At 50.4% G+C, this 26,347-nt stretch overlaps 13 protein-coding genes across 13 annotated transcripts; 4 read left to right on the top strand and 9 right to left on the bottom strand.

The window, feature by feature from the left end:
- Positions 1 to 57: 57 nt before the first annotated feature.
- F5J12DRAFT_710665 (argonaute-like protein) lies at positions 58 to 3,952 on the bottom strand (the record flags this gene model as incomplete). Its single annotated transcript, XM_051740659.1, has 20 exons — positions 58 to 233; positions 281 to 369; positions 422 to 669; positions 783 to 838; positions 887 to 974; positions 1,021 to 1,178; positions 1,231 to 1,322; positions 1,370 to 1,449; positions 1,501 to 1,516; positions 1,567 to 1,676; positions 1,726 to 1,790; positions 1,844 to 1,977; positions 2,025 to 2,050; positions 2,103 to 2,243; positions 2,295 to 2,450; positions 2,500 to 3,003; positions 3,058 to 3,121; positions 3,179 to 3,294; positions 3,351 to 3,521; positions 3,644 to 3,952. The coding sequence occupies 20 exons, from the start codon at positions 3,950 to 3,952 to the stop codon at positions 58 to 60; spliced, it is 2,799 nt and encodes a 932-aa protein (XP_051605619.1).
- A 173-nt stretch (positions 3,953 to 4,125) lies between these two features.
- Positions 4,126 to 6,569, bottom strand: F5J12DRAFT_791517 (uncharacterized protein). Its single transcript, XM_051743887.1, has 8 exons — positions 6,152 to 6,569; positions 5,840 to 6,093; positions 5,439 to 5,777; positions 5,032 to 5,382; positions 4,883 to 4,980; positions 4,793 to 4,830; positions 4,563 to 4,739; positions 4,126 to 4,472 (listed from the first exon to the last, which is right to left on the bottom strand). The coding sequence occupies exons 1-8, from the start codon at positions 6,383 to 6,385 to the stop codon at positions 4,338 to 4,340; spliced, it is 1,626 nt and encodes a 541-aa protein (XP_051605618.1). The 5' UTR covers positions 6,386 to 6,569; the 3' UTR covers positions 4,126 to 4,337.
- A 99-nt stretch (positions 6,570 to 6,668) lies between these two features.
- F5J12DRAFT_902028 (uncharacterized protein) lies at positions 6,669 to 8,092 on the bottom strand (the record flags this gene model as incomplete). The annotated part of the gene is made up of 6 exons (XM_051748241.1): positions 6,669 to 7,131; positions 7,247 to 7,376; positions 7,426 to 7,534; positions 7,585 to 7,707; positions 7,758 to 7,926; positions 7,986 to 8,092. 6 exons carry the CDS (start codon positions 8,090 to 8,092, stop codon positions 6,669 to 6,671), a joined length of 1,101 nt encoding a protein of 366 aa, XP_051605617.1.
- F5J12DRAFT_791503 (glutamine synthetase) lies at positions 7,838 to 9,636 on the bottom strand. The gene is made up of 6 exons (XM_051743886.1): positions 9,514 to 9,636; positions 9,412 to 9,455; positions 8,997 to 9,357; positions 8,406 to 8,936; positions 8,035 to 8,353; positions 7,838 to 7,971 (listed from the first exon to the last, which is right to left on the bottom strand). The coding sequence occupies exons 1-5, from the start codon at positions 9,590 to 9,592 to the stop codon at positions 8,301 to 8,303; spliced, it is 1,068 nt and encodes a 355-aa protein (XP_051605616.1). The 5' UTR covers positions 9,593 to 9,636; the 3' UTR covers positions 7,838 to 7,971; positions 8,035 to 8,300.
- Positions 9,637 to 10,393: 757 nt separating this feature from the next.
- F5J12DRAFT_932914 (DnaJ-domain-containing protein) lies at positions 10,394 to 11,986 on the bottom strand (the record flags this gene model as incomplete). Its single annotated transcript, XM_051749563.1, has 8 exons — positions 10,394 to 10,894; positions 10,960 to 11,061; positions 11,117 to 11,275; positions 11,336 to 11,417; positions 11,467 to 11,562; positions 11,616 to 11,712; positions 11,761 to 11,809; positions 11,930 to 11,986. 8 exons carry the CDS (start codon positions 11,984 to 11,986, stop codon positions 10,598 to 10,600), a joined length of 939 nt encoding a protein of 312 aa, XP_051605615.1. The 3' UTR covers positions 10,394 to 10,597.
- A 121-nt stretch (positions 11,987 to 12,107) lies between these two features.
- F5J12DRAFT_932894 (uncharacterized protein) lies at positions 12,108 to 14,773 on the top strand (the record flags this gene model as incomplete). The annotated part of the gene is made up of 9 exons (XM_051749562.1): positions 12,108 to 12,206; positions 12,264 to 12,375; positions 12,424 to 12,533; positions 12,584 to 12,993; positions 13,063 to 13,168; positions 13,219 to 13,360; positions 13,412 to 13,784; positions 13,838 to 13,920; positions 13,986 to 14,773. 9 exons carry the CDS (start codon positions 12,108 to 12,110, stop codon positions 14,348 to 14,350), a joined length of 1,800 nt encoding a protein of 599 aa, XP_051605614.1. The 3' UTR covers positions 14,351 to 14,773.
- On the top strand, positions 14,459 to 17,253 carry F5J12DRAFT_14038 (uncharacterized protein). The gene is made up of 2 exons (XM_051738109.1): positions 14,459 to 15,568; positions 15,619 to 17,253. Exons 1-2 carry the CDS (start codon positions 14,566 to 14,568, stop codon positions 16,977 to 16,979), a joined length of 2,364 nt encoding a protein of 787 aa, XP_051605613.1. The 5' UTR covers positions 14,459 to 14,565; the 3' UTR covers positions 16,980 to 17,253.
- F5J12DRAFT_14305 (histone-fold-containing protein) lies at positions 17,166 to 18,170 on the bottom strand. The gene is made up of 4 exons (XM_051738121.1): positions 17,895 to 18,170; positions 17,701 to 17,837; positions 17,503 to 17,639; positions 17,166 to 17,448 (listed from the first exon to the last, which is right to left on the bottom strand). The coding sequence occupies exons 1-4, from the start codon at positions 18,064 to 18,066 to the stop codon at positions 17,352 to 17,354; spliced, it is 543 nt and encodes a 180-aa protein (XP_051605612.1). The 5' UTR covers positions 18,067 to 18,170; the 3' UTR covers positions 17,166 to 17,351.
- Positions 18,171 to 18,201: 31 nt separating this feature from the next.
- Positions 18,202 to 19,850, top strand: F5J12DRAFT_13737 (uncharacterized protein). The gene is made up of 7 exons (XM_051738106.1): positions 18,202 to 18,306; positions 18,357 to 18,481; positions 18,534 to 18,733; positions 18,785 to 19,060; positions 19,113 to 19,243; positions 19,296 to 19,512; positions 19,560 to 19,850. Exons 1-7 carry the CDS (start codon positions 18,251 to 18,253, stop codon positions 19,803 to 19,805), a joined length of 1,251 nt encoding a protein of 416 aa, XP_051605611.1. The 5' UTR covers positions 18,202 to 18,250; the 3' UTR covers positions 19,806 to 19,850.
- Positions 19,851 to 19,894: 44 nt separating this feature from the next.
- On the bottom strand, positions 19,895 to 21,677 carry F5J12DRAFT_886983 (longevity assurance proteins LAG1 LAC1; the record flags this gene model as incomplete). The annotated part of the gene is made up of 11 exons (XM_051747169.1): positions 19,895 to 19,982; positions 20,034 to 20,171; positions 20,222 to 20,287; positions 20,342 to 20,418; positions 20,467 to 20,545; positions 20,603 to 20,765; positions 20,830 to 20,884; positions 20,935 to 21,281; positions 21,344 to 21,456; positions 21,510 to 21,551; positions 21,604 to 21,677. 11 exons carry the CDS (start codon positions 21,675 to 21,677, stop codon positions 19,895 to 19,897), a joined length of 1,242 nt encoding a protein of 413 aa, XP_051605610.1.
- A 153-nt stretch (positions 21,678 to 21,830) lies between these two features.
- On the top strand, positions 21,831 to 23,728 carry F5J12DRAFT_710277 (ribonuclease H-like protein; the record flags this gene model as incomplete). The annotated part of the gene is made up of 7 exons (XM_051740636.1): positions 21,831 to 22,154; positions 22,209 to 22,268; positions 22,324 to 22,464; positions 22,524 to 22,875; positions 22,931 to 23,249; positions 23,300 to 23,536; positions 23,593 to 23,728. The coding sequence occupies 7 exons, from the start codon at positions 21,831 to 21,833 to the stop codon at positions 23,726 to 23,728; spliced, it is 1,569 nt and encodes a 522-aa protein (XP_051605609.1).
- F5J12DRAFT_791439 (AP complex, mu/sigma subunit) lies at positions 23,686 to 24,726 on the bottom strand. The gene is made up of 6 exons (XM_051743885.1): positions 24,489 to 24,726; positions 24,298 to 24,428; positions 24,231 to 24,247; positions 24,036 to 24,176; positions 23,823 to 23,987; positions 23,686 to 23,768 (listed from the first exon to the last, which is right to left on the bottom strand). Exons 1-4 carry the CDS (start codon positions 24,586 to 24,588, stop codon positions 24,122 to 24,124), a joined length of 303 nt encoding a protein of 100 aa, XP_051605608.1. The 5' UTR covers positions 24,589 to 24,726; the 3' UTR covers positions 23,686 to 23,768; positions 23,823 to 23,987; positions 24,036 to 24,121.
- Positions 24,727 to 26,321, bottom strand: F5J12DRAFT_791430 (60Kd inner membrane protein-domain-containing protein). Its single transcript, XM_051743884.1, has 4 exons — positions 26,057 to 26,321; positions 25,850 to 26,011; positions 25,377 to 25,793; positions 24,727 to 25,326 (listed from the first exon to the last, which is right to left on the bottom strand). Exons 1-4 carry the CDS (start codon positions 26,288 to 26,290, stop codon positions 25,168 to 25,170), a joined length of 972 nt encoding a protein of 323 aa, XP_051605607.1. The 5' UTR covers positions 26,291 to 26,321; the 3' UTR covers positions 24,727 to 25,167.
- Positions 26,322 to 26,347: the final 26 nt, after the last annotated feature.

Genomic DNA, 26,347 nt, shown 5'->3' with positions numbered 1-26,347 from the left:
TTTCTGTAAAAGTTATGGGAAAGAGAATTCAAATGCGAGACTTGCACCCGGGAACGATTAAGAGAAGTACATAAGAGTCGTCATGTTGTTGTGAAGGGGCTTAAAGTTCCGCTTGTAGGCTTCCAGAGCACTTTCAGCTCCCGTAGTATCCGTATGCGTTGCGGTATCAGAAAGATTGATCCCACCCTGAGGATCATAATGATTCTTAGCGCGACTACAGACAATGTCCGCATCTAGTAAAGTGTCAGTCTTTGCTCCAGCATCTGAGAATCCACTTCACAATAAACGGGTGCGGGGATTGAGACAGAGCGAGTTGAGCGTGCGTAGACATGACACAAAGCAAACGCCAATGATTGGAGGCCGTCGGCTCTGTGAAAGTTATTATGAGCACGAGATGGAGATACAATACTGGGGATCCCACTGGAATTTGTTATCGTCGTATAACACGTTATAATGGGCAGGTCGACTAGTCCCTAACAGGCCGCCGTGGCTTATTAAGTACCAGTCAAATTCGACCGGATGAGCTATAACTTGGTCTACGACGGTCCCGGCAGGGCAATTTCCACTGCGATCAGCATCCCCGGGATTCGTCGTGAAAAGGCGGACATGGTGGCGTTTGGCCACGACGATCATCGTAATTTTGGGATTGATATTTAATCTCCTGCACGCCTCTGAAAGAGAATTTTACTCGCGATACTGCCCAACTACCACATCATAGCAGCATACCTCTCAGCGCTTCCAGTTCTGTCAACGAAAGTCAACTGTTGAAAGCGCCTTTGAACCAAAGCCAACCTACCAAATTCCAGTACCTCTCTGAACTGTCCCTCGGAAACGCCGTCTACAGGACGTTGTTAGAAGACGCTAAAGACACTAGTGAGTAACGAACCGCGGAAGAATATCAGCCGGGTAGGGGCTATATTACTTGTCTTCTTCTCGAAATTTCGCCGGTACTTCATATACATATCTAGGATGTGCTGCGAGCAACATGAGAAAATGGAAACGCGCAAAAGGATCGTTTACCTGTGCCATCTCGCTGAGATCCTCAATGATCTCTTTGCGCGACGTCTGCACACGACATGTAGCGATGTACTTCGCGGTATCCGAGTCTACGTTTCCGACCAATGCTGTGAACGAGGGGCGGCCTTCAGACCCTGGGGCTGGATGGATGACGTCGGCGCCTAGTGGCACCGTACTCGGTCACGTGGGACAATGAAAGAACGTGGATCATACCCATTACGACCGTTGGATTGCGCGGATCCGTCAAGATACTAACAGACTGAGGATCAGGAATTGTATTGATGCCCCCGAGCTTAACATTAATCCTATACTTCGTGAAATGACAGTATTGAAGGGGAACACGAAAACTTACTTCAAACACACGTTCGCGTAGTACTGTGGCTTTGCCCGGTAACACTTTGAACTTTTTAAGCACTGCGTGGCCACACCGACCTAACCAAATTAACAGCCTGGCAAACGAACTGCACGAGCTTCGTCACTCACTGTAACGTCCCCAAAGCTGACGAAGTAGATTAGATGTCATGTGAATTCCAGAGGAATCTCACTCACTGTTTCACCGCTGTGTAAATGTCGTTGGCGTTGTCCGGAAGAATTACTACGATGAGCGTAGGCCTTTGTCGAGTTTGTTGGAAACACTCATTGCCTGCTTGGCGAAGTTGCTTCGGAGGATAATTAGCCACCCGTCAATTTGGGCCTGACAAGACATACATCTGCAATTCGGCCTTGGCCGTTCTGCCAAGTAACCATAGGGCTTGTGTCGTTAACCCTCATCCCTGAGAGTGGAGCGAGTCTCGCCAAGAATGACACCAGTTAGGTATTAACTCACCAACATCACGAGAACATTGTACGAGCCCATTGATCATGTCCTGGGCGGACTGTTGATTGAAGCGCTGTTGGCGTTCATAGACAACCACGATCCAACGGTCGATGGTCGCCGGGCGGAAAAAACGCTTATCGATCCTAACCGAGGATGAAGCATAGAAAATGTCTAGAACACGAGTTCTTACATATTCCAAGCCCCATTCGCTGGGGTCTGCAAAATTCCGTCAATGAACACAATAAAATACCTGATGTCCAAGACGTACGACTACTGGCTGCGGACTGCCTTGGCCGTACCTCAACTTCGGTGGCGGCAAGACTCGCGCTGGGAGGTTTATCGGGCCAGAATTATCATCAACACGCATCCCGAATTCACGCATGTACTGTGACTGTCCATACGCCAAGACCTGAAAACCTCTCAGGTAAGTTCGAGACGAGATAATTATAGGCTGACTGACCGAGAGTCCATTACTGATGCTTGCCAAGCGCTCGTGAGGCCTCTTCGTAGCAAACTCGAGGACATCCTTAGTCTTCTCAGGGGGGACCTGCTTCCGCATTATTTGTCCCTTAGGGACCACACAAAGTTCTACCGGGATAAGCGCTCCCGCACCAACCTGCCAACAGTGTAACAGCATAGCTTCCAAGTACACGCGGAATGCTTACCTCCACGCAGATGTTGTCAGGATATTTGAGGGGCCTGTTGAGGAGATTGCGGAAATATTGTGCGACAGTCATCGACGTGCCGTCTCGCATGGTGAAGCTCAGACTACTTGCGCCTACGCTACTAAGCTTCTTGACAACTCGTGGAGTTTTTCGCACTCGCTGTCCGGTGTACGTTGTGGTTATCCGTACACCAGCGATAAAACGCTGCAGCCGGATCCTTTCCCTGTCGGGCATCCCCCTTTGCGGACTTAAGAGTTGCGGTTGTCCGGGTCTTCCCAAAAAGTCTAGGCAAAGGTCAATGAGAGGGCCGGCCTTGTACATGGTACCCGTAGAAATGTCGACGTTGACGAGAAGACGACCGATTGCGGGCCGTACTGACTGGAAGTACCCCCTCCAAAGAACTATTCCAGAGCCGATATCTTTAACTTCGCGATCTGTGAAGAAAGACCTGACATTGAATGGGTATTTCATGGTCGGCTCCATGCGGATGACCACGTTCAATGCCTACATATAAGGGCCCATCTTAGCACCAAGTCAGGTAATGACAACGATGCTCACCGTTAGGGCCGTTAAAACCGTGTTATCATGGGACTGTTTGCCCATGATAAAGCGTTGCAGGACCCTAAAAACGTATCACCTATGCATATATTCGTGTCGGAAGAACGTGATAGCGACTTACTCGGGGTTGATTGTGGCTACCTTAGTCAACCGGATTTTATATACCTTTGGTCCGCGTCCACCAGTATTTTCTCCGGGACTTCCCCTGTTCGCGTCGTCGGAAAGGCTAACGTTGAACTTCCGTGTACACATTTGAACGGAAGCCCTATGCATACTGACAAAAATCAACTTACCTCTTGACTGTCGCTTGGTCCAAGCGCAAGTTTCCTGGGTGCGAACATGTTCTTTCTGCCATCGTACACGGCTGGAGGAGTAAAGATATCCACGGCCTCAACGCTCATGAGATGGTTGACGAGATCCATATTAAGTCGCGCCGGAAGAGTCTTCTCTGAAGGGAGATATAACTGTAACGCCATGTTTATGAGATAGTGGGGATGACGAGACAGGATGGGCAGGATACTTACCAACTGTATATAGCAAACAGTTGTCGATCAACAAGATCGCAGTAACATCGATTATGGAACACCTTACCGTCATAGTGGTGAATATATCCTTCGGGGGGCGTGATGTTAAAGAAGTTGGAAGCTACGGTAATTGGGCGACCAGCAGAGCCGTAGCCCGATCGTCGCACGCCAACCACTTGAACATGCTCCCCAGGCAACGCGGTGCTGGCAGCAGGGGGTAGACCGCCTCTCGCGGGAGGAGGACCGCCTCGACCGCGACCGCCACCCCCGCCGCGTGGTCCACCACCACCACCACCACCGCGTCCCCCGCCGCCACCACCGCGAGGGGGACCGCCACCTCGACCACGGCCAGGATCACCTCTAGGAGGCATTGCTACTAAGTTCTAAGTGAGAAAAGGTCGATGCAGAGGTGTTGTTCTGGGAAGGAGAGGACGAAAGACAAGTTTGGTTGACTTGTTTGTCGCTAAGTAGTCTGCGGAAAGTTTGTTCCTATTATTGTTGCATGCAGGCGTCGTGTTATCGATGAACACCCTCGTGTCCCATCGGAGTCGATCATCGTAACACAAATTGAAACGAAAAAGTCATTTCACCACATGTTGACCATATCTGTCTACCGTTCTCACCCATAGCCACGTCGCGGTCATACATGTGTTGATAATCGTGAACATGCCGGGATATCAAATACGTTGGAGTGCCAATAAGAAGCCCAAGGGATATTCCGCAGCTAACCCGCCGCTCCAACGAATGCAGTGCAGACTATGCTACCCGTAACCACTTCGTGATAGTGTCATGCCCTAGCCCATCAGCTATCAACGGCTGCCCGTGGCCCCCGTTTGGATCAAAGTAGATTCCCTTGCTTACACCGTGAGTGGATAAGTACCGTCTGACACGCTATAAATCATGGCAAGATCAGCTACCGTCATTTCAGGCCAGTGGCAGTTCGAGAGGACTAAGGCGATAGAATGATTGACGTGTACTCACCTCTGCGTTGAGGATGGCATCCCTACCTCCTAATACCACAAGCGTCTTGTCGGGATCCCGTGCGTTTGGAATGTCTTCAAACCACAGCGAATTCGACACCCAGTCAAAGTGACGCTGAAGTGTATTTGCGACTCCAAGTTCAGTGCCCACGAAAAACCTCATCAACAGATCTGATCCCTGGCAGAACCGCGAGGATGAGACGAAACACAGTCATACAACTCGTCTCATACCGTAGTGCAGGGTTTGTATATGAAGTTATGACACATGTCTGTGCGGCTCAGGTGTTATTGGAAGTTCCGGTGACTTTCTAATATACTCACCGCCTTCCCAACAGCAAATCGCTACAGGATCCACGAAGCATGAGCGTATGGCCATGTGCGGGTATGCCTTTAGGAACCATGAGTGTACAAATGACCCGCTGAACTCAAAGAGGTTTAGCACTGGAGCTCCACGCTTCCGAACGACATACTACGAGTGGCTGAGCATGACAACTCCAGTCGACATCGATTTGGGTTTCTTGTCAAATTCAAGGGTATCATTAAGCTCATCGGACGGTGGAACCCAGCCCAGCTTTTGCAGGAGACCAACCAAGCAGGTAATCATTTCCTTCCTGGGCATCGGTGTTAGGAATCTAGGATGGAAAATATTTTGACTGATATGGGGTTGCAGAGGGAATAAAAGTGGGCGGTCGGAATGATTCCTCAACAGGTCGGAGAGGAAAAGTTTGTACTGCAACATGCCCAAACCGAGACCGTGCAAGAACACGAGCGGACGTCGATCATACACGGCGTCCCATGATTCGGGTATGCGCACAAAGTACCTGAGTGAAGAAGGTTTGTCGGTCAGAGGATTGGGTTATGATTTCGGGGGACTCACTCTAGACCGTTATAGCAGCCGAAACGTACGCCGTACGAAGATACGAGCCAATGTTTGAGCACCCAATTACCACCTAGCGCCATGACATACCAAGTGAGAGGTCGCCAGTTGACATTCACCTCATCTATGGTGAGACGGACAGGTTGAACACCGACGCTAGGCTCGTCAGGGATTGCTTTCCCTGCACGTTTCTCTACATATGAAAGAGCTTCATCTAATAACAGCCGCTGTCGTCCTGCCAGGGACTCTAAGGGAGGCATTTCTCTATTGTAAAACACCCAATAGAGGTAAGCATAAATGTCTCGCTTTTTGACCGATGACCAGGTTGATCTGCGGAACCTTGGTATTCGAAGTTCGAGTTGTCACGTAGTTTCATCGCCAGATGAGAAACTGACACGTACCACGCTCTCATCCGTTCTCGAAAGTCTACAGCACGCGGGTCGTCTGCATTAAGCTGGACGATAGCCTCAGCCGGACTGCCTGGCCTCGCATCATCTAGGGACTCTTCGTCATAACTCTCCTCGGTAAGATCTGCAAGGCCACTCTTCAAGACACGGATAAAACCTGCCTGCCTCTCGGCCAGATCACCCGTGCCATTTGGTGGCGGTCCAGATATAGACTTGAGAAGTCTGTAGTGGTGCAAACTAAACAACACCTTGGACAACAATGATGACTATCAGCGCGGCTGAACGCAAATGCGACCCTTAGCTTACCTCGCCGATGGCGACCGCGAAGCACATTCTACCATTCCAGCCAAATAACCAGATGTTACCAGTCCACAATACGTATATCACAAATGACCATGCAATGGGTATCACCGACCATAAAGGAATCACAATAAACAAGAAAATGGTATAAAACCACCAGGACCTTGCGGGCAGAATGTAAGGTATTTCCGCGATGTCAGTGGCAACGTGGCGACCGTCCTGAGGATGGGAGAGTGTCATGTGGGTATCTTCGCGGCGCGTACGATGGCTCTTATAAAAATGAGCGACAGAAGAATGATGGGAAAGAAAGTGTCCTCGACCGAATCTACGAGCTGGGATCCGAGAGAGAATAACAGTTAGTACTACGTAGAGAAGGCGCAAATCGGTTAAGACTTCGACATCGGCCGACCCCTTACGTGGCGGTCACTTTGACAACTGAAATGTAGCCGACTCTCAAACGCAAGCCCCAGCTTCTCACCCCGTCAGGACTTCAATCGTGTTAGAGATCAGGACCGAGCGACATTCATGGAAGGTGACTAAGATCTATACCATCAAAACCTGCATCTACAGTAGCCTCGTATTCCTCCAGCGAAAGCAAGTTATCTTTTTTTGCTGGACACGCGCGGGCCTGCTGTGGCTGCGTCGTGCTCACTTGAAGCTTGTTCGAGGACCCTGATGCAACGCCCGATGTCTCGGAATCTAACTCGGGAGCACCGCTTTCCCTCAAAGACAATAACCAAATGCATCGAAGTTCACCCCGCTTCCCCCAACCATCTACGGCAGGTCTGAAATCAGCGTAAAGTGAGTATCCTAATTCGTTGAGCTTCTGCGGAGAGTAGCTTTCTGCCAGGAGACGCAAAGATCCCATTACATATGGGGTCGCCTGCCGGAACGAACGAGAAATATATGAAAACGCTATGCTGGGCAAGGCAGGTGAGCCTCCCGAAAGAGCCAACCATTTGGACGCGCGAGTTTGGTATAGTGGACTGTCAATGGGATTAGGGGCATTCGAAATGTAACGGGGCACAAATACATACATCCTACCCAATACCACAGGGTTCCGTGAGGGGTCCTTGATCATAAAAAAGAAGATATACTTGCCGCCGGCCCATCAGATCAACGTATGGCTGCTCGCCTTCTGGAAGTGTTTCAGTGGCTTTCTTCCTTGTTTCCTCAATGACCCCTAATGAGGCACCCTTGGAGACCGCATTCGCTTCTGTGTACACGGACGCTTGGAGCCAGTCAATGGAAAAGGGGACTATGGTAAAAACTGGACTAACCGATGCTTAGAGATTCCTCTCTGTCGAAACCGAGCCTTTCGGCCACAGTCATAGCCCATGCTGTCATGACCGGGGCGCGATTGACTACCACAGTCTTGCTCCTCAAAATCTATGCGCCGTTAGAGTAGTAGAGTATTGCAAATGGCAAAGCGTGCTGACCCCCTCATCCAATATTTCCCCAAACTCCAGGTTCCCGTACGTGGAGGCCTCATCAAACGAGGATTCCTGCAGCGGTTCGTTCAGATCACTGTCATACCTGCGCTTCTTCCTGGGGCTTGTAGCCTAAGAAAGGCAGTCATTATCGACTCTCGACATCAAATGTGCGAGTTTACCGTGTCTTGTACAGCGGGTGATTGAGTCCTCGTTCCTGATTTCGTATATCCGGCCTCGCGTATGGCTGCCAAGATGGACTTACGCAGCTCTCTATCCTCCACTCCCAACACAATCAACCTTGTGTCGTCAAGCTGGGACAATCTCGTCGGCGTGTTGAATTTCTTGAATCTGCAAAGCACAAGATTACTGATACTGGGCCACGAACATCGCAATGTATGTGAACGAACGCCTTGTTTGCAAGCGCCATAGCCTTTGACGCCGCTATGTCGTTGGCAGTAAAAATCTTCAAGAAGGCATGCAGGCTGAGTTTCCTGTCAGTGGGATCCATGTTCATCGCTATTGCCAGGCGCAAGTATCCCGTGAGTCTCAGTAGTGTTTCACGCCAGCACTGGTCGATCACAAGTAGACTTAAATTACAGCCAGCCCAAAATTCCATTCCCAGGTCTATAGATAGGAGTGGTATAACTGGATTATTAATTCCTAGGAATTTTTCGCGCGAGGAGTATTTTTTTACAACGGATGCCATCTATACGAAACATCCCTCACTTGTCCAAAATCGTAGTGTCTACAATAATTCCAGTGACGCGGTAGGGGTCTGGAAAAAAAAAAATCAACACAGCAACCAGCGAAGAGAAACCTGGTCATACCGATGTTGGAGGCAGGGCGACGGTCCTCCAGGTATCCATAGCCTTTAGCAGCTACGTGTCGAGGAACGCGAATCGAGGCACCTCGATTGGCGACACCAGAACTGAAAGAGCCAATGTGACCAGTCTCGTGACGACCTGTGAGACGCAGTTCGTTGTCCTCGCCATAAACGGCAATGTGCTCAGCGTGCCTCTTGGAAAGTTTCTCGATGGCCTCTTCGATGTATTTCATGCCTCCGGGCTCTCGCATCGCTTTTGTGCTGTAGTTCGTGTGGCATCCAGCACCGTTCCATTCTCCCTGTAGAGGCTTGGGATGGAAAGAAACTTTAATACCCCACTGCTCAGCAATGCGGATCAAGAGGTAGCGAGCCATCCACAAGTGGTCGCCCATCTCGATACCTTCACAGGGACCAACTTGGAACTCCCATTGCGATGGCATAACCTCGGCGTTGATACCGCTGATGTTGATGCCAGCATAGAGGCATGCGCGGTAGTGGGCCTCAATCAGATCACGTGCAAAGACCTTGCCGGTACCTACAGGAAGGGAAATTCAATGAAGGATAACAAAGCAGGTGATTTTTTAATCTGGTTTACCTGCACCGCAGTAGTAAGGACCCTGAGGGCCGGGGAAGCCACCCTTTGGCCAACCAAAAGGTGTGCCATCGACGTCCAAGAGGGTATACTCCTGCTCAAGACCGAACCAAGGAACGGCGTCTTTTGCGAGCTCCATGGACTTGTTAGCGTGGTAACGGTAATTTGTTCTGTTAGGGGTGCCGTCGTTGTTGTAGGTTTCCGCAAGGACGAGAATGTTGTCACCGCCACGGAAGGGATCCTTGAAGATACGGGCAGGACGAAGATAGACGTCTGAGTCATGCCCAGGGGCTTGGTTTGTGGAGGAGCCATCGAAGTCCCAGATACGAAGTTGGCCGATATCGGTGACCTTCTCGGCAACGGTCTGAACAGTTGTGAGTGGTTTTGGAAGACGACGAAACGAAAGCGAAATGCTTACAGTCGTCTTTGAGCGAAGACCGCCATCGCCGTCAACCCAAACGTCTGTTCAGTGTTGCCCAGTCAATAACGCTCTAATAGCGCAGGATTGCAACAAGCATACATTCTGCCTGGACTTTTTCGCCCTGTGGAAGAGCGAGGTAGGGGGACAGAAGGTCGTTGTGGTAGGTGATGGTGGTCATTGTTTGCGAACTGATAGATGAGGAGGTAAACAAGAAGACCTGACGGAGAGATGGCGCTGCCAAAGGTCAATTTAAAGGGTGTCCCGGGACTGTTGCTGTCTGTTTATTTTAGAAAGGCACGCATTCCGATTGGACGATAAGCACCCCGTATCTTTCATTTCCCCCCATCCTTCGGGTTGCATAAAAAGGTGACCGGAAAATCGACCTAACGTACAGACTCGATTCGACGTGTCGTTTTCTATTACGCGCAACTCTCCAATAGCCCATTGCTGCCGTCTCATCCGTGAGGTCTGGATAACAAATTGTTCGGGCCATGTCAGGATCAATTGTTGTGGGCTTGTTTCCACTCGGCCTCTCCACCGATTGTATACATATCCGGCCGTGCCATGTCCGACGCTCTAACGACCAACTACTACTTATTAAGTAGTAGCCCATAGTGCTCCTGGGTCATTCCAGGGACTCCTGACACGGTGACACTAAGCAAGCACCATCTATCAAACCAACCTGCCAGATTGTTGACAACCCTTGGTGCCGCATTGCAAATAGCATTTATCGCTCTTTGCGGCAAATCTTTCCCTAGGATCTCCAGGACGTCCATCAATCAGGTTCTCTCGAACAAGCGGTTGCCGAGGTAAGTGGAAAGACCAAGCCTTTCATCGATTCATCAATCATCTGTGTGAGCACAACTTCATCTTTCGGGCCCCAGCCGATATGATTCAAATACTGCGCGCTCGGCGGATCATGCCGCCTCAGGTGACCCGCCTTGATAGTGGGTAAGTATTTGCTGGGCTGCATACCAAGTAGCTCAGGAACAATCAAAAGTAAACAGTGCCCGTCAGCCACAACACCCATAACGCCACACGGGCAAAGGTTTCCTTCCGTTTGCCAAGATTCCGTTGCAGTGAATGGGATGAGATTGACTGGAACTTATTGCGCCAGAATTGGCTTATGTAAAAACGTCGTTATGGACAACTCTAATTCCCCGCACCACAAAGGGTGGATAGACTATTTTCTCGCCGCTTTCCTTCTGCTCCCAGCTTTCACGGCAGCAGCCCGCATTCCCCTTTTTTGGGCCCCAGCTTCACTGGTCCCATTTGGAGCAGTTGTTCCACCTGCAGGATTCGCTCCGTAGTCGCTACCCTCCCCTTGTTCATCGCCTTCGCCTTCTATTCGCGCGGGCTCGCTCTTGCCTTCTATGGCCAACCGAAACACTCTTCGTAGCAATGTAGGAAACCACGTTCTCGCAAAGGCAGGCGGTGTAGCTGTCTTCTCATTTAATTCGTGGAGCTCCCCTGAACAATCCTGCTGTCAAGAAGTGTTACCCTGTGTTACCCCGTTTGTGCTGGTGCATAACTCGACGGACTTACGATATAGACGGCGTCACCATCAACAATCACGTCAATCACTTTGCCAGGCACCGTCCTCCCATCCTCATCCATCCGCGGCCCGCCTCCGAGGTTGACCTTGACCTAAATGAATTAACTTGTAAGAAAGCACGTCAGCACTGCATCTACACGGACTTGCCTTTCGCTTCCCCCCTGATTGCACCATCTTTGGACCCCACGCACTAAGTTTGGCATCACAGATCGTTTGACGAATGCGGTTTAGATCCCGGGAGTAGTTCACCATCTGTACCAGATACTGCAGTCCAGTCGTTAACAACGTCAAGAAAATTAACACAGTCTGTCAATCAATGAATCACGTTGACCCGGCGCCCACCAAACCCAATTAGCAACCACGTACGCCGAGTCCTGGTCTAAACCTCGTATAATAGTAGCCGGTTCCTCTCCACTTGGGCACGCCATTCTTGCAGAAGAAATCATAGCTGCGGATGTCGTCAGTGAGAATATGCCAGGGTCAAACGATGGACATACCGCGCTCGACCTTCCGGACTCCGCAATATATTCACGATAACACCGAGCCTTGCAAATCGTTCGTGTACACCTCTGACACCGGGATTTTTGTCCGGACTGTGTATGTCAGCAACCGTTCGGTCCGATATTAGTCTGCGAGACATGCGCACTGTAGTTCTATGCTCTTTTTACGGTATGCCTTGTTGACTTGGGCAAGGGGCGCGGTTGGAGACACCTCTAGCCAAGAGTAAAATGTTGTCCCCTTGCCTAATTGCGGAATGAGCCTAGTATAGCAGGCTACAAAAGGAATCAAACCTTCAGACGCCTCCAAGTCGCTGACAAGGTCGAAAATTTCATAGTCTTCCTTCCGTTGGCTGTAAGCATAGAAAAGTGGGTATTTCGGTGCAGCTCACTTTCGTCCACCTGGTCACCAACACACCTATAAGGGCACAGTCGAAGAAGCAAATGAACCATTTCCACTCACGCCAAAAACTGCCGTGGCCAGGGCAGCAAGGAGGACACCGACCAGAACGAACCGCATGGTCACCCAACCACAGTGAACTTGCAGGTGCGACAGCACACTCCGTCGATGGTCACGTGACGGTGCCTAAGCGGGTATCGGAGGCCAGCGCCAAACGTTATGAACCTCCGCCAGTGACTCGATGGCTCCTCGAAGAAAATGTCCTATCTGCGGCAGTAGGAGATGGCGCAAGGATTCCGCTAGTGGAATGATAACTTGCAGCGAGGGACACGTCCTTCAAGTAAATTGCTGCTTGAGCTCGATCCGCGTGAAGTGCTCATGGCGTTCCGCTTATTAGAACTACAGGACGGAGTCAGGAGATGCCGAAGATTATGGTACTCATACCATGAGGAAGCGCACATTGAAGTCTACTCGCGAGAAGGGAATCGTGAACAAGGCAGACCCTAAGCGTGAGGAAACATCTCGTTCTTTCGACATCGCATGCTGATACCCGATAGTCTATCACGGCGACAGAGCACGCTTCCATTACTACCAGTGTCTCCAATTACTACTCCGGAAGCAAATTTCAGCGTTGATCAGCCTATGGAATCTTCCCCAGGAGTTCGAGGTAAGAAGGATGACCATGAACAAATGTGGCGCCTTTTACTTTTTTTCTAGATGATATGTAGAGATCTGTGGGCGCTGCACTTGACTTTGATTCGCGACCCTCCGCCTGCGGAACCCTTACAACATGCACAAGAGATGAAGGGTCCTGCGCCTAGAATGCATAAGGAACGTTCTGATATGTCTGATGCGAAGGGTTTTGAGGACGATCAGCAAAATTCCTGTGCGGGATATTCGAGCAATGAAAATAGCACGGATTCGGAGCTGGAAGCTCTCCTTCAAGAAAATTCTGCAGGAAGTTCAACGGCTTCGGAGGACGAAGACCACCATGCTAAGAAGAAATATCATATCAAGCTGAGCACGCGGTTTATTGGTGACTCTGATCATCCGGTGAATACGGTTGCTGTCCTGGTACTGGCATGCTGGACTATTCGTTTGCCACTTGTCTATATGGACATTATCAAGTGAGTGATCATTTCAAGGGTACCCATGTGTGATCGATGGACCCCCTAAGGTTTTGATGTACCTCACAGTGCCATCGAGGACCACTCCATCCCCTACCTTGACCACGTCCGCTTCTTACCCTCATCGCTTACATGCCATCTCACGAAACACGCCATCCAGGCGTTGTCTCCGCATGTGCGAGATTTCCGACTTACAGTTTCCTTTACCTAATGGATGAGGTACAGCACGCACCAAGAATTCCCTCACTCCATCGTTTAGTGTCACGCTTAGGCAATCGGCTACACTCGAACTTTGGTCTTTCAATTCCAGAGTTGAATGTTGCTCCGATCCTCTGGCGGGTAGTCCGTCAGTGCTTTTGTGGCACTCGTGCGTTTCTATGGGCAAGATAACGAGGCTATCTGATGATCTGGATCCCAGCTATGTTGTACAGCCTGAGTAAACGACTGGGAAGCGTGCTATCACTGCCAATTTCTCTTCACCATTCATTGGCGCCCGTTCCGTCTGGTGTCGAAAGCCGCATGCACTACAATGCACCGCCCGAGGCTGCCCTCGCCAGTTCAGCTATCGTGGTTTTGAAGCTTGTCTATGGACTGGATGGGAAAAGGAGGCAAGTTGTGATGGCAAGTAGTGGTTGCGTCGTCGTGGATAACTTTGGTACCAGGCTTCCCAGGATTGCTCAAGACGTGGCCTGTACTTTCCCTGACGTGGATCAATTTCTAGCCACACTGCGAGAGGCCAATCGCGCTAAACCATTCATCAATAACCATCCGTTTAGCGCTCGGATACCTATGTAAGTTTTGGTTTTGATGGTGGTAAAGGTATGCCAACTCATAGATATGGAAGGTCAGTTGGTGATTTGGGCCATGCGAGCTTGGACGAGTATCTTGATTTTTGCGAGGAGACGTTGGTGGCGCCACAAACCAACGGTGAGTTTTGTGTCCAGCTGTACGCCGGTAGGGCTGAAACACACATGTGATGGTACCTTTGACAGAGCACCGGATTCTCGACAACTATTTCCCCCTTTCGAACGAGAATGCAATGAGAAGTCAGACTGTGGTCACGAGTGGTCCTGTGACAAAGGCAGGGTCGCCGATGGAGACGAACGACAGTGAACCGGACATTTTGCAGCCGGGAGAGTCTTATACAATTTACCATTCTGAAGACGTCCTGGGAAATGTTCCCTCCGAACTGGACGTAATCATCCAGCGGGCGTGCCGATGGGCAGGGGTAAGTAGCGATTACTTGTGTAGCGTGGTGGAGCAATATGAGCGGCGGTTAATGCGCTGGTGGCAAGCTGAACGACAGTACGAAGGGGAAAAACGTTGGGAGGATGGCACTGATGCGGCTGCCGCTTAACGCGACGTGTCTTTTCCTCGTTGTCCCTCGCATTATTGAAATGCGGTCGCACGTGGATATATGTAGACATGAGGGGGGTGACTTTGCCCTAAGCAGTGTAGTATTACTGCGCCTGTGCCAATATTACTACGTTGGATTTATAAGACATCATGTTCTAGTCCTTTTGATCGTCGTCGTCGTCCACAGTACTGTCGCTCTTTTCTCCCGTCACTCTCATGCGGCGGCTTGCTTCTGTCTTCATTTCACGGAGTGACAGACCAGATGCACCTTCGACTGTCTCGAACGAAGGCTCGCAGCCCCGACAACCTAAGGGGCCCAGTGTACTCGCCTCCCTAGCGAGAAGAGCGACTCAAACCTCCATACCATCGCTTCTCCCTAGCAGTCTCACCAATTCATCTTCATCCTCGTCCAGTGGGTCCACTGCCCTCCAAACGCCCATCGATGAAAGCTTGCCACGTAAGTCGAGCAAGAAAGGCAGCTGGACATCCTGGATAGCATCTAAGAAGCAGGCTCGCAGAGAGGCATGGTCTTCATGTGCCCCACCATTTGCAGCCCTCTCTCCACCCAATGTCGATCTCGGTAATGAGACTCTGGATGCCCGCTCTTCCCCGTCTGACGATGGCTCTGATCACTCGGAGAGCCAGTCGTCACAAATGGTGGTGCGAACGCGAGCAAACACCCGTATCATCCTTTGGAACAGTCTCGTTCACCGTTTGGACTCACCGCCGCTACTTGACTTACCTGAATCCGCCGCATTCCCTCGTTCATGCAATCCCTGTCGGAGTCTTCGTCGTAAGGAGACCTTGGAATCCAAGGTGCACAAAAATGCACTATTGTCGCGCCTGGACAAATTATCTCCATCAGAATTGTCTTCGATAATGGCGTGGTCTACCAGTGTCGTGGTAACCAAAAAGCCTTCTCGTGATCCTTTACATGATTTCTTCCCTGAGGCTAGGGCAATAGCACGACATTCCGAAGGTCTTCGCACTTGGGTCTCTCGGCCTTACTACGAGGAAAGAGTTTATGTTTGGACCCAAGAAGAAAAAGGCGAAATCACTTGTTCTCGTGTTACAGGGCCGCAGCTTGGCGTTGCGGCTTTGGAGTATTCCGAGGTACTGGACATCCTTTCCGGGCCATTATCGGAACCCCCAGATGAGCCATCAGACGGTGCCATCTTCAATACCACCGCTGAATTGCTGTCGCTCCCTTGTATCCCTGGTAAGCGACCACTCATGTTCTGTCTCGTTTGTGGTCTAAGACTCTGTCAGGCCTCGACTCTCCCGCCGTACAAACTTCGCCTCTAAAGCCTTCATCACGTTCCGTGGAATTGTTCCCTCCCTCCACCATGACTTCCACATCACCGTCGGCTTTGCTAATATCGAAGACGATAAAGTCTGAAACAAAAACAAACCCTAGCGGCCTAGTTCCTAAAAAGGGGGTCCGATTTGCAGAGGATGACAGCAAGGATGACAAAATTCCGCTGGGATACATGCTTCGTGTTAGGAAGAACAAAGAACAGAAAGCAAAGTTTCTTCGTCACGAACGCGAACGCAGGGCGATAGTTGAAGCCGAAGTAGCCTCGCAAGAAGAGGAACGAGCCCGGAGAGAAATCGGAAAGTTGGAAATGGACAAATTGCGCCGGGCGAGGGAACAAGAAAGGAAACAGTTGGAGGCACAGGAGAGACAGCGAAATTATTTGGAGGAAGTCCAAGCTACCAGAATCAGGCGTGAGGCTGCTCGTGCCGGACAAGCACGGATCCCGCCTACGGCTTCCTACACCCGACCCCTCGAACGCGACTGGTCGGAGTCTCGGAACCCTGCGCGTCCTCCAATGCGCAGAGACGGCTCTTCTCGTGGCTCGGAACCCGTACCGGTGATGAATTTACCTTCCTATGACGCTTCTCCGGCGAGTTCATTGCCACCCACTCCCGGGAGCCAGCGCAGTTTCTCTCGGCCTCCCTCCGTTTATTCCGCTCACACGGCATCATCAGAAGATGTGCGAAACCGGGAAGCCAGACGTATCAGCAGACGAAGTTCAACTGTATCCGACTCTTCAAAGCACGCGGCATTTCAGGTGCCATATAATTACGGAGCTTCGCTCATGGCCTTTAATCCCTCTTGGGGAATGATCCCTCCTGTCCCCCCTGTATCTGCAATCCCTCCTGTGCCCGCTATTCCACCTTTCAATACTACACCGTTCTACGGGATGGAGATGCCTTTACTACCCCCAACTGCTCCGTTCATGGTGGACCAGTATCGTTCTCGCTCTCCTGGGTCACGCAGCTCGTCATCAACCCGTGACCCGCCACGGCACCAGCTTAGTCAGACTGTGCACTCTGATGGGGCGTCGTCCAGTAGATTCTCGATTCACGGAACTAAGTCGAATTCTCCCCACAGGCGCTCTACTGATGGACTCTCACCGGTTACCGCCAGTGGGAAGTCACCATTGGAATGCAGCACTTACAGCCAATACGATCTTCGCAGTTCCCCATCGTATCCCAACTCTTCTCGAGCTGACTTGCGCCACCAACCTGGTACTTACCCGGAGCCTCGGGCGAGTTCTCCAAGGCATGCATCAATATCTCCATCTCACGCTTCCCAATCGCAACGACGGATCGTCATTTCATAACTACTCTCATGTAACCTTACATGACATTGCATTCACGCTCTTTTTAATATTGTTACACTGGATACCCCCACTCCCTCTTGCATTGGATCTATCCATTCAAGTATTCGTTTCGTTTCTCGGGCATTATGCTTCTGATATATGGAGATTCTTACCTTACTCACACGTACCTTCATTCGGACTTCGAGGAACAATGTGCGAACTAGCGTTTCTTCCTGTTACAACAGCATGGATTGTGTGTGGAGCTTGATAAATAGACGTCCGGCACTCTCTGCTACCTAACTACATGCAACACACGTTCCGCTTGACAGAGAAAATCGCAGGAACAGAGTCCCACCACTGAATACCACTTGTTAAAGCGAAGGAGCACTGTTGCTAACCAAGGCCACCCCACGGTCCGCGTATCCTGCGAGCTAACTGTATATCTCGTTGCATTATCGTGACACGCTTTGCGTGGATCGCGCATAAATTCCTAAGTGCACAAGATCAGAGGGACGTTCGAGGTTGTCTTTTTGGGGAGACCCACGCGTCCTCGAACAGGTGGACGAGGAATGCCTCTGTTGCTTCCTGCAACGCAAGGATCGCGGAACTTTGCCATCGTAATCCCGTGTCCCCCATGTGGTAGTTGGTATCGGTCATCATATCTAATGCGATTTCCCGGACCTAGAATTCCGTTGATCAGAGGGCTTCGGGTGCATAACGAGGAAGGAAAAAGTCGACACACAACGCGAGCAAAGGGCAATCGTCGCAGTAGCAGGTCAGTGCTACGTTGGTACTTGCGAATTTCGCGTAGAGCAACTGTTCCTGGGCGATAGCGACGCTTCTTTCGCTGACCATCTTCGTCAGCTGCGTGTGATTGGTCTAGACAGAAGATGCCGAGACGTCAGAACACGACGCGTCGAATCTGAGGTGGCTCACATGCGTCCTTCGTGCGAGATGACGAAACTGCTGAATCTCTAGGAGGATGGCCACCGGTGCTTTTGCGTGCAGTATGTTTCGATTTCTTGGAAGGACCTGCCTCGTTGCCTGAGCCGTGGCCGCGAGCCGTTGAACTTTCGGTCATCTTTCTCTTCTGCGCCATCTGGGCCATGGCAGGAGGTGTTCTCGAGATGCGCGCTCGGGTAACACGTTCACGCAGTAGGAACGTCGTCCGACACGAAACGATTTCAGGTGGCCTTGGAACGCGAAGTGGTGTTGTTGGCATTACCCGATTTGGCAACAGACCCTAGCAACTTACAAGTGCCAGCAGATCTTGGATAGCGGCAAGTACGTCGATGGTCTCGCCAGTCGTCACCGGATATTATCGCTACACAGACATATTCTTCGAATGGTAAGATCTGTGTCGATGCAGAACGGTCGACTGTACACTCAAGTCAATAGGCACCAGGCCCTCCCCAACCCTGAGGATCGGAGCCCTCTCAAGGCAATTTTGGCACAAGACGCGTTCGTGCATCCCGATCACCCTCTTCACAAGGAGGGTGCCGAGGGTGCAGAGCTGTATCTTGGTAAACCATCATATGGTGGATATTCCGCATGGTGTCCATGACGAGCATACAGGAACACTGCAAAATTTTGAGTCACGACTTTTGTTCTCTTCAGCTCAGGTCGAATACCTAAGGTACTGGCTGCATGCAATGCAGCTCACCAAGGATCTTATACCTCTTCCGTACTCGGACTGTCTTCTGACGGAGTCCAATTTACGTCATGTCTCCCCCGTCCACTTCAAAACTAGAGAGGAACTCAGGACTACATTGAAGGTAGGTGGATGACGAGATCGACATCTGACAACGACTTGATGTCCATAACAGCAAATCGAGAAAAACAACAAACGCTTGAAGGGTACGAATCCAACGCTTAATGTCCGCCGTGATATCTTCGAGCGGGTTCGATCTCTCTGGGCTCAGCAGCAAGGTACCTGGTGTGCGCTGGATTTTGAGGCCTGGGATAGAGACCACACACTCCTCACCGAGTTTGGGTGGAGCACCGTTCGTTGGGATGGTGGATCAAAAATTGAGGATCAAGGGCACCTCATTGTCAAGGAGCACAGGTATTATACCAACACCTTCGTGTCTAACAATCGAGACGTAAAGGCTCTTCTTCTCTCTGCATATCTTCACTTTAACCTTCAACCCACAGCACTTTTCATTTGGCAAGAGCGAAGAAGTCAACAAAACTACGTTCAAACGGAGAATTCAAGCTCTCGTGGAAGACCTTAAGAAGTCAGGCCCTCTCTTCCTGATTTTCCACGACAATAATCAGGACATCAAGTTGGTCCCTTATTCAACTTTACCAGGTTCAGAGCTGACCAGGGATGTGAAGGTACCTCAAGTCAAAGGATGTCGATGTGCAACTCCCAGATGTTGTGTTTTTACTTCCTGATGTGCTGCCCAAAGATGGTGTCTTCGTCTTAGATACATCCGACTTGTTCGCTGCCTTGGAGGGCGAAGACGGGGGGAATCGCAAATCCTTGGAGCGCACATGTCGCCATTTGCAGATTCCGACTTCACATCTCCACAATGCGGGAAATGACGCTCATGTAGGTCGCTTTGCTATTAATATGCTCGCGGTATTGAATTCGCGCAGTATACCATGCTCACCTTGATATCTATGGCCTCTGGTGAACCCATCGATATGCAACGCGAGAGGCGGTGGCCTAATCGCACATCACCAAATTCAAGCGTCCCAAACAAGCCGCTTAATGGAGCCGGCGTTAGGGTTCACTTCGAGCCCTGGGAGGAGGATGACGATTGTTCAGATCAAGAAGGTGTTTGCGGACCGGTAGTGGACATGAATCGGTTCAAGGCGGATAGTGACGACGAAATGCCTTAGTACCGTGCATAACAAGTACACGCGAAAAGGTACACATAGTCTAACCCAACGATTGTGTCTCAGGAAGCCAAAACAGACCAACAGATGCATTACTCATCCTTTTCGTTGATATCGTCGGCATCTCCATCATTATCCTCGTCGTCCGATCTATCGTCTGTCAAAGTACTGGTGATGGACCTACAAAAATAAGCTAGTGTCATCAGTCGCAAACAAAACAGGTAGACATACCGAATCGCAATGCGCCAAATGAGATAGTACCAGAAGAGATTGAGCATTTGCAAAAGAAGGATCGGCGCAAAGATCTGGTACTTCATCCACCACACCAGCCAAGCACCTGTCGGTGGTGCCCATACGCGGGACACCTCACTGGTCGAGGTTTAGTGCAGCGATCAAGGATGCGGACAGACGAAACGTACGGAACGAGATCAAACTCCGTCCAAACAGACCAAAGAATGACGAAGTTCAAGTAATGGCGGAAGTATCTGGAGGGGGGGGGGCTATCAACTGAGAGAAGTCTAGATTGCAATGAAACTGACGTCCAAACCGCGATGAATACCACGAATGAAACGAACTTTGCACGTTCCAGCTTGATATAATTCAGGAGCTTGGAAAACTACGGCAAGATCGGCGAGAGTTGCAATCCATGAAAACCCTGACTCACAGCGAGGAACGCGTCTGGTATGTCCATGCTCATATATACAGCGTTGCCTATTAGTGTGAGGTTGACCAGGTAGCTCCAACTATGGAGAACGCAGTCAGACAAAGATCCTGAGTAAAGGTGGGAATAGATTGGTTACCCAATCAGCCATAAAGTTACTATGTGATGGACAACAAGTTCCTGGTAGTCCTTGCGTGGCTTTTCCAGACCAAGGAGAAGAACGATGAGTTGCTGGCACCAGTACGCCATATGCATCAAATAATAGCGTTTTAACTCAGGCTTCATTTCCCACTGGGGGTAACCTGGCGTAGCACAGGAGGGTTAGGGCCGGAAGTCCAAGGTTGAAAACGGGTCCGTGAAACTGACCAATCCAGAAGTACTCCGTCCGGAACCAGTACGTTGGCAATTGTCCCATGATGCGCTGGAAAGATTGACACTAGATGCAAGCAGGAAAGAATGCCGGACACTCACGTAGCCCCATGCACCCATGATTGCGAAGTATATTAGTGCATAGCCCTGCTCACCAAAGCGATCCAATATCCCTTCACGCTTAATACCAAGATAGCGGGCAACACGGTGGCAGACATGGATAATGATAACTTGCCGCACGAAAGAGAAGAAAATGATATAATATGCGAGGAAAACCAGATCTAGGTACCCTTTCGCGTATCGTACGTCCACTGAGTCCGACCCCACAGGGTATGAGATGAATAGTAGGGGACTAAACGGGTTCGACAAGCCGGGTGCCATGTTCTGGGCGACGAGTTCCCAATTGAAGTAGAGAATAACGGGGATGGCGAGTAACTTGAACGACGACACTGGCGAAGAAGGTCGGTGGTCCGTTGTGCGCCAGCAATGAAAACGACGAGATGATGTTCACCTGGATTGACGACCCATCTCCAAGACTTGAGGTCACTCCAAAACGTACTTCCCTGACGACCAACAGTCGGCACGGGGAAGTAGCTGGATTCTGGAGTAGCGGAATCCAGTGGTCTGCGAGGTGTATACGGTGAGGAGGTAGTGGAAGATAAGGAACGGAGGCTCACGTTTGAGTCACGAACGGACCGGTCAGGTGTCTCCTGTCGGTGCTGGTGTATTGTCAATATGGCGGACTGAGGACTGCGAGTAATGAGGACGCACTCGATGCTCTTGAGGTTCCCCACATGACCACGTCTTTGATGCAGTGTTGACGCTGGAGGAGAACGTTTCGACATAGTGGCCAGCAGAAAGAAAGAAAAGACAGAAGTGTGTTGGCCAGTTGACAAGCCAGTGTCTGGCGGTGTCAGGGACGTAAAACCAGGGGTTAGCATGTTCGGAACGTTCTGATCGACCCTACACTTGGTTACAGTAGAAGCGACTACCAGGCCATGTTTCCTACTCTGGGGCTTTTTCAGTCGCTATCGTGTCCAGAGGGATCCAAGTGTATAAGACCATGGTGTCTGTTCTCTCATGCCAACGATGCATTCCAACAGCCCTTGATCGCGTCTGTGTCTGCGTCACGCCCAAAGGCTCGGTCGTCCGCCACGACATCTACACTCCCATCCACCGTCCCTGCGAAAAGGTCGCATGAATTGTCCACACCAGCAACCTCATTGGCACGGAAGGATGTCGCCAGTGAACCTCCCTCACAACGAGTGAAGACTGTATCCACCAGTCGCTCCGTTGCACCACAAACGACGGCTCATGGCAACGTCAGTAGTTGTTTTTCCTATCACTATGGTCCGGGGATTTATCCCTGTGTATAGGGTGCACCCATTCTCCGAGTGACCCCAGCACATTCTCAAGTCGCAGTACCCGTGCGCCAGGTGAATGTATACATCCCTTACATACCCACATGCCAATTAACTTCATCCTCATCAGACTATGCTCAAGAATCTGTACGACCATTTCATCGTGCTGTATGAGGCCATTCTACCATCAAATCCTACTCTCGCATCAGAACATGCTCTTCGCCAGGAGGAGGAAATTTACAACAAATCAACCAAACTGACTTATCGAAATGTGGGTATCCAAGGCCCTGCTCTCATTTTGAACTGGCACCCAGTTCTATGTGAATTCAGGCAGTCATCAACTCAATCGCAGCTCTCAAGAGACGGCCCGTTCCCAGTGCCATAGCGCATCCTTCCGTTGGTACTGAAGGGGATATTGCTGCTCGTATCGAGTCGCAGAAACAACTAAGTGAACTACGCCTAACCAGGACTGTTGTGCAACAGCTGGTCATGACGTTAGAGACTATGAAAAATTGGGGTTACATCACCGAGGTGCCCCCTGGCGAAGGAGGAAGTAAACCCGACGCGAAGGATCAAGTGAAACAGTGTGAACGGTGCGGTCAACCATTTTCTGTGAGGAAAGATCCAAAGAAGGACGAGTGTTGCTATCACTGGGGTCGGCCTTTTAATAAAAAAATCAATGGTATGGGAAACCTCAAGACATTCACTCGCCAAATTTTCGAGTTGATTTTTTGCAGGCGAAAAATTGCGCTTTTACTCGTGTTGCTCGAAGAACGTGGGCGAAGATGGATGCTCCTGGGGATGTCATGTGTTCTACGAGTCCGATGCAAGTGATCTCCATACTCGCCATGCCTTCTCGCCGGTACGCCCCCCGAAATCTTCTGATGGTGGCGCGTCAGTGGAGATCTGCGATACAGCTTTGGATGTCGTTGCTCTCGATTGCGAAATGATTTACACGACTGGTGGTATGCGAGTTGCACGGGTTTCGGTTGTGGATGGCACAGGTAAAGAGGTATTCGATGAACTAATTCGCATGGACGACGGAGTCGACATCATGTATGTGTACCAGAATCCGTGCGGTGCCTCTTATCTAACTTCTGCACCAGCGACTATAACACCCGGTTCTCTGGCATATGCCAGGAAAAACATGAGAAGGCTTTTCTAACGCTCTCATCTGCACGGCAGTCGCTTGATGCGTTCATCAATTCAGAGACGATCATCATCGGTCACGCTTTAGAGAACGACCTCAAGACACTGCGCATCATTCATCATCGATGCATAGACACGGTGGTTTTGTTCCCACACAGAGCTGGCCCACCATACAGAAGATCACTGCGGGATCTGTGCGTAGCTAAGTGGTTCAACTAGTCAAGTAAGTGTGCGCTGAGGTCGATTTCAGAGCCAAAGAGCATCTTGGTATTGTAATTCAGGCAGGAGATGGATCAAGTGGACATTCTTCGGTAGAGGATTCGGTAGCAACTTTGGACTTGGTGCGATGGTACATCCTCAACAAGGTCACCCCAAAAAAATCATAACCTGTAATTTCGTACCCTAATTGCACGCTTCAAGGCTGGACTATAAGTATCTCAGCTGGACAAGACACCAGGCAGTACCAGTGGATACACCTACAGAACTAGCAACTGTAAATCTCAGTGAACCAGAAGACCTTCGGGAAATATGTAAAACTGGTTTGAGAAACTTGACAATGGGTGTCTAACCGCTGCGACCTCCTCCGAGACGACCAATGAGATCGTCACTGTTCTCTTGCTCTTCAACACCGTCCGCTTGCGTCACCTAGCCCTTATTAGATGGCGGGAGCACAGGAATGGAGCAAGCACCCACCACACGAAGGACTGACTTCTTTGACGATTCCTGCATCTCTCCAGCGATGATTAGCTCGTCCAAGATCTGTCATGTTTAATCAGGAGTCAGGTACTTGTACAGGGAATACTCACAGCATATGCTTTTTGGAAATTGAAAATACTTGTAATATGTATTCAGACTAAACATCCAACCCACTAAGAACTTGCAACTTACAGGTCTAGCTCGCAAACCTGGTTCACGTTAATTTCGAAGAAGAGTTGAAAATTTTCCACATACTCACGTTTCCGAAATACTTGTCCAAAACTTCCACGTAACGGTGGATGATCTCCAACGCGATAAGCTCATTGTCCCCTAAACCAATCCCGCAGACGAAGAAAAGAGAGGCATATCTCCGATAGACCACCTTGGTATCTGAGAATACATGAGACGTTGAGTCTTTGATGTCTTGGCCCAATTATGCAAGACTTTCACCCTTGTATTCCAGGAAATTACACATTCGTGTTCTGCGAGCCAGAACCAGTTGCGTTACATCCTTCACGATTTTGGCTTTTGCTTTGGGTGGGACGGTCATGAACCACTTCGCCAGGCGCACTTTCCCTGGCAGGAAACCATCAAGTTCAGTCGCGACGTTGGAAAACTGGACGAGCCTTGCCGCGACACGAGCAGAATGTAGTTGATCATTGCGAACGGTTGGTGGCTGTGCAGTACTTCGCCTTTTGTCATTGCTAGTCCTTGCCATTCTGCCTCTATTAGACTTGACCTTGACCAATAACTCACACCTATGATCTCAGCTGGTTACACTATCATCGAATCATCTAGATCCTAAAAGTAAATGAGAGGCTGACGCAAATGATATACGGTATGTGTAATTTATCCAGACGGTGGATTTCTAGAGCTGAACGATTAGAACACCCAACATGCGTTACGTGGCTACCTTCGATGCCCTCTTGTACGACTGTGTGGTTGAGGTTTTTTCGAAATTGTCGACCTTAAAGGCGGAAGGATTCAGTAATTGGTAAATGGACAGAAATCAATCCAATGAGCTCAGATTAGATCAAGACGAATTCAACGGGCACCCATTCGCTTAGCGTGGGTTCCCTCCTGACCAGTTTCTCATCTCCCCACGAAGATTAAGGCGGGCGTATAGGGACTAGTCAACATACCGATGGCCATGGCCCAAAGCTCCACCCAGAGACATCTGCAATGGACGGGTTTCCAAGTTCCGTTTTCTCCTAAGTTCCCAGTAGTCGAGCATCCACGTCTGAACCAATCCGAAGGCAGCTGATGTTACCCAGTACAGAACAACACTCTGGTGTAAAGCGTAAGTACAGATTCCGGCCGTAACTAACTGTTACGTACCCCGGGGACCATGGACGCGACAACGATTCGCCCAACGGAAACCAACCTGAGAGATGATTTGACAATCTTTTGAGGTTCAAGAACGGTTTCACCCCGTGCGATCCGCTGTTCTTTCCACTGCTGAACTTGTTCCTCGCGCTTAAGTTGAGTATCTGTCATAAACCAGCGAGAGCTCTCTACATTGGCTAGGGTGATGAAACCAAGTGCGATAGGCAAGGCCCCCGTCGGATCCGCGTGCGTAAGGGTAGACAGAGAGAAGAAGGATTCGGAATCGAAGGGCGTTGGAGCCTGTGATAGGCGAGAGAAAAGGATTGAAAGGCCCACGAAGATAGGAAGCTGCGTGACAGGAGGAATGAGCATTGTCACTGCCGGTTGACACCGATGCTCTGCAAACAGTAGCTTCCGCTGTTTCGTCAACTGCGCCACCAGGTCAAATCAAAGGCCCTTGGAAGGGAAGACCGACGCGGACACACGATTTCTTTCACTCTCTTGCTATGTATGGCCTGAATTTGCTCCTTTGTACCATGCACCCTCTCTCTCGTCATTTCTTCGGATACACTTCTGGCGACCTGGGGCGCCATGGAACGCATGATGGGCATGACCGCCTCCTCAGCTCGCCACTGTCGCCGCTTGGCCTATGCGTTGTCAGAAGGTCGTAACATGGACCAGGGATCACTCACCCATATTGAGAAGGGGACCGTCAGAACAAGTCGCGAGAGCACTGTGCACAATATGATGGCAGTCGAATAAGGGGGCCAGGACGGTGGTATTGGCAAGGCTGTTGCGAGGTCTAAGAAGCCGTCCGCGAGGGTGTCCAAGCTGGTGATAGTTCTGTGCGGGGACGAAGCAGAGAGCAGTTGCCTCTGTGTCCTACCCAGGCTGCGACTCGTGCGAGAAGCATATCTTGCCAACATCAATCACTTGGCAGACTCTGGTAGGTCAACTCACGACCCCCTCCGTAACGAGACAAA

Source organism: Pisolithus orientalis (assembly GCF_024613125.1).
Source record: "Pisolithus orientalis strain OTSU chromosome Unknown F5J12scaffold_1, whole genome shotgun sequence".
Lineage (NCBI taxonomy): Eukaryota > Fungi > Basidiomycota > Agaricomycetes > Boletales > Pisolithaceae > Pisolithus > Pisolithus orientalis.
Note: the sequence above shows the minus strand (reverse complement) of the source record. Positions and strands in the feature narration are given on the sequence as shown.

Excerpts from the sequence above, each read along its gene's own strand:
- F5J12DRAFT_791439 (XM_051743885.1), bottom strand. The coding sequence starts at position 24,588 with ATGACCGTCCCACCCAAAGCAAAAGCCAAAATCGTGAAGGATGTAACG. Across the intron at positions 24,429-24,488 it reads TAATTTCCTGGAATACAAGG|ATACCAAGGTGGTCTATCGG; the intron begins GTGAAAGTCTTG and ends ATGTATTCTCAG.
- F5J12DRAFT_791517 (XM_051743887.1), bottom strand. The coding sequence starts at position 6,385 with ATGACACTCTCCCATCCTCAGGACGGTCGCCACGTTGCCACTGACATC. Across the intron at positions 4,981-5,031 it reads GTCATGCTCAGCCACTCGTA|CGGGTCATTTGTACACTCAT; the intron begins GTATGTCGTTCG and ends CTTTGAGTTCAG. Across the intron at positions 4,473-4,562 it reads ATGCCATCCTCAACGCAGAG|CGTGTCAGACGGTACTTATC; the intron begins GTGAGTACACGT and ends CATGATTTATAG.
- F5J12DRAFT_13737 (XM_051738106.1), top strand. The coding sequence starts at position 18,251 with ATGGTCTCGCCAGTCGTCACCGGATATTATCGCTACACAGACATATTC. Across the intron at positions 18,307-18,356 it reads ACAGACATATTCTTCGAATG|GCACCAGGCCCTCCCCAACC; the intron begins GTAAGATCTGTG and ends TCAAGTCAATAG. Across the intron at positions 19,061-19,112 it reads TCGTGTCTAACAATCGAGAC|CACTTTTCATTTGGCAAGAG; the intron begins GTAAAGGCTCTT and ends TTCAACCCACAG.
- F5J12DRAFT_791503 (XM_051743886.1), bottom strand. The coding sequence starts at position 9,592 with ATGACCACCATCACCTACCACAACGACCTTCTGTCCCCCTACCTCGCT. Across the intron at positions 9,456-9,513 it reads CGAAAAAGTCCAGGCAGAAT|ACGTTTGGGTTGACGGCGAT; the intron begins GTATGCTTGTTG and ends AACACTGAACAG. Across the intron at positions 8,937-8,996 it reads TCCTTACTACTGCGGTGCAG|GTACCGGCAAGGTCTTTGCA; the intron begins GTAAACCAGATT and ends CCCTTCCTGTAG.
- F5J12DRAFT_791430 (XM_051743884.1), bottom strand. The coding sequence starts at position 26,290 with ATGTTGGCAAGATATGCTTCTCGCACGAGTCGCAGCCTGGGTAGGACA. Across the intron at positions 26,012-26,056 it reads CGGTCCCCTTCTCAATATGG|GCCAAGCGGCGACAGTGGCG; the intron begins GTGAGTGATCCC and ends GACAACGCATAG. Across the intron at positions 25,794-25,849 it reads GCAAGAGAGTGAAAGAAATC|TTGACGAAACAGCGGAAGCT; the intron begins GTGTGTCCGCGT and ends CTGGTGGCGCAG.
- F5J12DRAFT_14305 (XM_051738121.1), bottom strand. The coding sequence starts at position 18,066 with ATGGCCCAGATGGCGCAGAAGAGAAAGATGACCGAAAGTTCAACGGCT. Across the intron at positions 17,838-17,894 it reads ATCTCGCACGAAGGACGCAT|ACCAATCACACGCAGCTGAC; the intron begins GTGAGCCACCTC and ends TCTTCTGTCTAG. Across the intron at positions 17,449-17,502 it reads GTCCACCTGTTCGAGGACGC|GAATTTATGCGCGATCCACG; the intron begins GTGGGTCTCCCC and ends TTGTGCACTTAG.
- F5J12DRAFT_14038 (XM_051738109.1), top strand. The coding sequence starts at position 14,566 with ATGCGGCGGCTTGCTTCTGTCTTCATTTCACGGAGTGACAGACCAGAT. Across the intron at positions 15,569-15,618 it reads GTCGCTCCCTTGTATCCCTG|GCCTCGACTCTCCCGCCGTA; the intron begins GTAAGCGACCAC and ends AGACTCTGTCAG.